Source organism: Bubalus kerabau, chromosome 15 (genome assembly GCF_029407905.1).
Source record: "Bubalus kerabau isolate K-KA32 ecotype Philippines breed swamp buffalo chromosome 15, PCC_UOA_SB_1v2, whole genome shotgun sequence".
Lineage (NCBI taxonomy): Eukaryota > Metazoa > Chordata > Mammalia > Artiodactyla > Bovidae > Bubalus > Bubalus kerabau.
Window position 1 is genome coordinate 45,802,479 of NC_073638.1, and position 7,646 is coordinate 45,810,124.

At 39.6% G+C, this 7,646-nt stretch overlaps 1 protein-coding gene across 1 annotated transcript; it reads right to left on the reverse strand.

The window, feature by feature from the left end:
* Nucleotides 1-328: 328 nt before the first annotated feature.
* On the reverse strand, nucleotides 329-1,277 carry LOC129628117 (olfactory receptor 10A4). Its single transcript, XM_055547550.1, is given in 2 exon segments — nucleotides 329-556; nucleotides 558-1,277. Coding segments are annotated over 2 exon segments (948 nt in total).
* Between the last annotated feature and the right edge of the window lie 6,369 nt (nucleotides 1,278-7,646).

The window sequence follows — 7,646 nt, forward strand, 5'->3', positions numbered from 1 at the left end:
AAATGACATGAAGAAGTTCAAGAAAAGTCAAAGCAAATAAGAAATGACAAAAAGTAATGAAGTTGTCAACCACCAGACTGCTAATCTGTGTAAACCAATATAGCATCCTCAGAGACATTGGTACCCTAGTCCCAGAGAATACTGGGCCTACGGAAGTCTTTATTGCATGACTCATGTTCTTTCATTCATTAATGGATCCCAATGGAAAGTCCAAAGTCCCAGTGTGTATACTGTGGCTCTTGGAAAGAATAGAGACCAAAGACGTATTTGGGGAACTTGCTTTTCTTTCCTTTGTCTATGTGTTCTACCCCCTCAGTTTCCATCTAAGTCATAGTTTCCGAAAGCCCAAGGTCCTGTGGATGGCCCGCCTTAGTGCAGCCTTTACTTCACTATTCCTCAAGCTGTAGATGATGGGGTTCAACATGGGAGTCACCACCGTGTAGGAGAGCGACAACAGCTTCTTGCTCTCAGGAGAGTTGCTGGACCGAGGTCGAAAGTATGTGAGGATGGCAGTGCTGTAGAAGAGGGAGACAACCAGCAGGTGGGAGGAGCAGGTTGGAGAAGGCCTTGCGCTTCCCCTCTGCTGAGGGCATCCCGAAGATAGTGGAGAGGATGCGGACATAGGATCCCAGGATCAACAAGAAAGGGAAGAGGATGAATAGGACAGTAGCTGTTAGAGCTTCCAGTTCAAACAGAGAGGTATCAGCACAGACCAGTGCGATGACGGGGGGGCTGTCACAGAAGAAGTGGTTCACCCTGTTGGGACCACAAAAAGGAAAGCTGAAAATCCATGTGGTTTGCACAGTAGCCACTGGGAATCCTGAGAACCAGGAGGCAGCTGCCAGCTGGCCACAGGCCCTGTGACCCATGATGATTGGGTAGCGCAAAGGGTCACAGATGGCCACGTAGCGGTCATACGCCATGGTGGCCAGGAGGCAGCACTCAGCAGCTCCGAAGAAGAAGAAGAAGTACATCTGGGTAGCACAGCCAAGGAAGGAGATGGTTGTGTCCTGGATGATCAGGGTCCCCAGCATCTTGGGCACAATAACCAAGTTGAAACCTATCTCCAGGAAAGACAAGTTCCTGAGGAAGAAGTACATAGGACTTTGGAGGGCAGAGTCAGCTGTAGTAACCAGGATTATGAGGACATTTCCCATCAGGGTAACAAGGTAAATGGTCAAAAAAAGGAGAAACAACAGAGCTTGTAGCTGAGAGGACAGGGTTGAGAAGCTCACAAGAACAAACTCATTGACAACTGTCCAGTTTCCCTGCATCATTCCTCTGCTCAGGATTTCACTGGACATTCACACCCCAGGAAGGTGGCAGTCTCCATATGTTATTTAGACTTTATTACACCCTTAGAAAGGGAAATTCCCATGGCCTCATTCTTCATCCTCTTGTTATTATTGTTGAAGCTCAAACAGCTATACTTCCCAATGGTAAAAAGAAGTCTGATTATGGGAGTCACTTGTTTTTTTGAAGAATGTCAACTTTTTTTTCAGACTGAAATGAGGCATACCATATATATCTATACATGTCCTAATTTTTCTTTACTCAGTAGAGGATGGTCAAAGACACAGCTTCATTTTTGTGCTTCTATCCTATCTCTCTTCAACAGTCAGTAGTGCTAAAAAAGAAGCCAGGCCAACATTTCTGAAGAGAAGGGTCTTAATGCACAGAAAGATGGTGAGGGTGTGTTTTCTGCAAAATGAAAGAGGGAAGGAGAAAGTCAAAGAAAGTGAGTCAGCCATTACCAATGATCCCTGAGGAGGAAACCTGAATGTGTCCCAGTTTGGAGCAGCTCATACATGGAAGAGTTCAATATAATGGAAGAATCATTTCTAAACTCAATCAATTCTAAACTCAGACATTTCTAAACTTGAACAATTGTAAACAAGATGAATAGTATAGGAACTGTGGCTTCTCTTGATCACAGGACTAAATACACTGCATGTGGCTATATGTGATCAGACAAAGAGAACATAGACTCAAAATACTGTCAGACCATAGTGAGCAGCCAGGTATGTTATGTATGAACCCTTTCATCAGCTTCTGTTGGTTATCTTGGGTCTTGACTCTCAGGAAATATGAAACAAATTGTACACATTAATAAAGACCAAATCAAATATGCAAGTGTGACTAATAATGTTAAATCCTGTGAAAAAGAATCAGAAGGTTTCACCATTGTATCAATAACTAAGCTTCAAAATTGGAACCCTGAAAGTTTTTTAGATGACTATAAACTTAAATGAAGGAATAAATCTAAAGCACGTAGCATGGTGACTGACCTACAATACACACTCAGTGAATGCTAATCATTACAATTATAATGATTTAAAGCTAGATCTACCTTCTAAAACCTACTTCTTATATAATCTATTGCCCCAAATCACTGTAGCCTTTTATTTTCAATCCCTATGAGAAAAAAATAATTTATTCAATAAATATTGATTATCTTTAGTGCGCCAGACACTGCTCTAGATATTGAAGATAATACACTAGTAAATAAAGCAAACAAAAATCTCCACCCTCATATAACTCACTTTTTAATGTGAGCCCAGGAAATGTGGGTTATATTAAGTTATAAGAATAGAATGTTTATTATGTTAGATGATGAGAAGAATAAAGCAGTGGAGAAGACAGGATTTAGGGTGTGGGGTGTGTCACAGGAGGTCTCACTGAGAAGATGATTTTTGAGTAATGTCCTGAGCAGGTGCAAGACATGAAGTCAAGGTGGTGAAAGAAAGAGGGAGGTAAAGAGCAAAAATAGTGAGAAAGAGTCTTAAAAAAATTTTTTTTTTGATTCCTATTCATTTTAAAAATCTCAAGCTGGGCATCACTTACTTACTTTGTAGAAACTTTTTGAATCTTATTTATTTTCATAGTAAAAATGAACATTTATCGAGCACCAAGTCAGTACTAGACAGTACTCTGAGCGCTTGCAAGGGTTAGGGTTGTTTCACAACAACCAGAAGATGTAGGGACTATTACTAGTTTCACTTTACATCCAAGGAATCTGAGGCCCAGAGAAGGGCGTCATTTTCCTAAGTTAGGCAGCCAGCAAGTGTTGGCATCTGACTGCAAACCATGGGTTTGCCTGTTAGGTGAAACTTTCAGCCCCTTTCTGAGAACGGAAATGAATCTGAACTCACAGGTTAGACTAAGCTGGAGCGCTCGGCCTAGGATGGTAGCAAAGGAGAAAAGAAGCAAGATTACTTCTAGAAAGGCAGAATATTTCTAGGCGTTAGCACCACTGGAGACCTGAAATACCACTTTCACAGTCCTTCTCTTAGAATAATCATGAATATATGTCTCCATCTCATATTCTAGGGGGTATATTCCTTGAGAGCAGAAATTGTGTTATTCAACTTTTTATCCCAACACCTTGCAAGGCAGATGCCCAGTAATTTGTTATTAATTGAAGAATGAAGAAGATATGAAAATAATTAGGGAAACACCTATACAGGCAGTGTGTAGGCACAGAGAGCCATATTCATAAGGAATCTAGACATGGAAGACGCATACATATTGATGAGTCATACCTTCCTCCTGCCCAACCTCCGCCACCCTCTCCTCCCCACTTTCATCTACCTCATTTCAGGAAATGATGCCACCTGGCTGTGTCCCCAGGAACTGACTTAAAAATTCTTAATTCATCCCCCAAACTCGATTATTTTTCTTCTTAAACACTGATTCAACATCACCTTCTCCATCTCTATCACCATGGCTTTAGGTTTTGGCTCTTATTTCCTTTGGCCTAGAATCTTTGAGGAACCCGACTCTATCTCATTCTCTTTGATCCATTCTTGCCGTGTATGTGATCTGACAGTGGCTCAAACAAGGTTATTTACCTGCTAACTGTCTTTCAGTCACTCCATACTGTTCTTGGAATAAGTAAAATTCTTAAAAGTCTTTTTCTCTGATTTCTGCTTATTTTTCCAGTTTGAAATCCCCTACAGAGCTGATGCTCTAATCACACCGAAACACTTTCTGTTCTGTGCACACATGGTGCTCTCTCACCCCTCCTTGCCTTTGTGCCTGTGGCTCTCTACTCTGGGAACCTCTTCTCACAACTAGGTATAACTTTCTGCTAATTTTGCAAGTCTCAGTGGAAGCATCATTTTCTTTGTGAAGTTTTCCGGTCCTCCCTTGGCCAGATCAAGGGATTATTCTTTTACTCTTTCAACACTTGATGTAAACTGCTATTAGAGCATCTTTATAATTGTGTATGTGTGCATCTGTTTTGTTATATAATTATTAACATCATGAGGACAAATGTATTCATTCATCTTTGTATCTTTTGCAACTAGCAGAATGCTTAACTCTAAGTGCTTAATAATTAATGTAGCCTAAGGTTTAACTATTTTCAAAGCAGTTTGATGATACTATTGGATTTCTGGTTGAACCAATAGTCATATAAGACGTGTGTGTGTGTGTGTGTGTGTATCCTAACTGATACATTAGATTTTATCTTCCAAGTTATATTTTTTTGTTTATTTTTATTTTTGCTGTGTACTGAGAAGACATTTTTAAAGCTTTACTCCATTATAACAGCATTGCATTACTCAGTGTTCCATAAAAGTCTGGTTCCCTCACATATTTAATCAAAATATTTCTTAGGACAGAGCCAAGACTCTAGGGCACATAACTTAAGGCTTATTCCCAAATGGTTTGAAACGAATTTTTATTTTTTACTCTTTAGACAAATAGCAAAGCTAACCTTATATTTTTATCAGTGACCTTAAATCATTGTGGACATGATTGGGTATAAATAAACAGAGTTATATGTATTCTCATCTGGAATGCATCTCTTTAAAATAGTAACAAAGGTCTCATAAAAAGTTCATCAAATGCCTTAGGTGAAACACATGTAAACCATATAAATACTTACTTTTTAACCCAAAGTCTAATGTCAAGTTCCTAATAAAACTTTCTCTGATCATTCCCAACCCCTAACTGGATATAACTAGTTACTCTTTCCCTGTATCCACCAGGATTTTAAAATACTCTTATTATAATAATGGTTTTGTGTCACAGTTATCTTTATATGTGCCCTTGCCTGCAAACTGTACGCTTCTTTAAGCCACAAACCAAAAGGTATCCATCGCTATATTCACATTACATTATCTAGTACCCACAAAATAACAGTAAATAGATGGTAAAAAATCTGCCTGCAGTGGGGAGACCCAGGTTTAATTCCTGGGTTGGCAAGATCCCCTGGAGAAAGGAATGGCAACCCACTCCAGTGTTCTTGCCTGGAGAATCCCATGGACAGAGGAGCCTGGCAAGCTACAGTCCATAAGTTTGCAAAGAGTCTGAAGACTGAGCAACTGAACATGTCCATGTGCACTAATACCTTAAAAAGTTAATGGAGCTCTTTGTCATGAAATTCTTAGGGATTCCATCATGGATTAAACTCATCACTATCTTTTTTGATATTTGTAAAAATCCTTTTAACAGTGTTTTAAATTATTAGCTGGTAAGAGATATGGTGTGGTGATGTGATCACTCACCTAGAGCCAGACATTCTGGAATGCGAAGTCAAATGGACCTTACGAAGCATCACTACAAACAAAGCTAGTGGAGGTGATGGAATTCCAGTTGAGCTATTTCAAATCTTAAAAGATGATGCTACTAAAGTGCTGCACTCAATATGCAAGCAAATTTGGAAAACTCAGCAGTGGTCACAAGACTGGAAAAGGTCACTTATCATTCCAATCCCAAAGAAAGGCAATGCCAAAGAATGTTCAAACCACTGAACAATTGCACTCATCTCACACACTAGTAAAGTAATGCTAAAAATTATCTAAATCAGGCTTCAACAGTACATGAACCAAGAACTTCCAAGTGTTCAAGCTGGGTTTAGAAAAGTCAGAGGAACCAGAGATCAAATTTACAACATCCATTGGATAGAAAAAGAAAGAGAGTTCCAGAGAAACATCTACTTTTGCTATATTGACTAAGCCAAAGTGTTTGGCTGTGTGGATCACAGCAAACTGTGGAAAATTCTTAAAGAGATGGGAATACCAGGCCGCCTTACCTGCCTCCTGAGAAATCTATATACAGGTAAAGAAGCAACAGTTAGAACCAGACATGGAACAATGGACTGGTTCCAAATTGGGAAAGGAGTACATCAAGGCTGTATATTGTCACCCTGCTTATTTAACTTACATGCAGAGTACATCATGTGAAATGCCAGGCTGGGTGAAGCATAAGCTGGAATCAACACTGCCAGGAGAAATATCAATAACCTCAGATATATGGAGGACACCACCCTTATGACAGAAAGCAAAGAGAAACTCAAGAGCCTCTTGATGAAAATGAAAGAAGAGAGTGAAAAAACTGGCTTAAAACTCAACATTCAAAAAATGAAGATCATGGCATCCAGCCCCATAGCTTCCTGGCAAGTAGATGGGAAAACAATGGAAACAATGACAGACTTTATTTTCTTGGACTCCAAAATCACTGCAGATGGTGACTGCAGCCATGAAATTATAAGACGCTTGCTCCTTGGAAGAAAAGCTATGACCAACCTAGTCAGCATATTAAAAAGCAGAGACATTACTTTGCCAAGAAAGGTCTATCTAGTTAAAGCTATGGTTTTTCCAGTAGTCATGTAAGGATGTAAGAGTTGGACCATAAAGAAAGCTGAGCACTGAAGAATTGATGCTTTTGAATTGTGGAGTTGGAGAAGACTCTTGAGAGTCCCTTGGACTGCAAGGAGATCAAGCCAGTCAATTGTAAAGGAAATCAGTCCTGAATATTCATTGGAAGGACTGATGCTGAAGCTGAAGCTCCATACTTCAGTCACCTGATGAGAAGAACTGACTCATTGGAAAAGACTCTAATGCTGGGAAGGATTGAAGGCAGGAAGAAAAAGGGATGACAGTGGATGAGATGGTTGGATGGCATTACCAACTCAATGGACATAAGTTTGAGCAAGCTCCGGGAGTTGGTGATGGATAAGGAAACTTGGCATGCTGCAATTCATGGGGTCACAAAGAGTCTGACACAACTGAGCAAATGAACTGAACTGAACTGAACTGAAGAGATATGGAAATAAATGTAAAATTATAAAAGATTTGAATTATTGGTCATTATTATTATTGCAATTATAAATAATATGTGTGTTAGTCAGTTGTGTCTGACTCTTTGTGACCCCATGGACTGTAGTCTTCCAGCCTCCTCTCTCCATGGAATTCTCCAGGCAAGAATACTGGAGTGGGTAACCATTTCTTTCTCCAGGGATCTTCTCAACCCAGGGATGGAACCCTTGTCTCCCACATTGCAGGCAGATTCTTTACCAGCTGAACTACAAGAGAAGCCCATTATATAATTTATATATACATGTATAACAATATATATAATTTATATACACATATACAAAAATATATATAATTTATATATACATATATAAAATATATACTACAGTTTCTATAGTTACAAGAAGCCTCTAAATCCAACCTTTTGGTAAAGCAGTGTTAGGCAGATAGAAAGCAATCCAGCGAGGTGTGGCCAAGTCGTATGACAGTTGAAACCAGAGGAATGCTGCAGCAAACAGAGTTTGAGAATTTCCTGATGATACTACTTAGACACTAGATAGTATGTGACAAGAGTCCAGAAAAGAAAAGGTTCTCGGGCTCCAA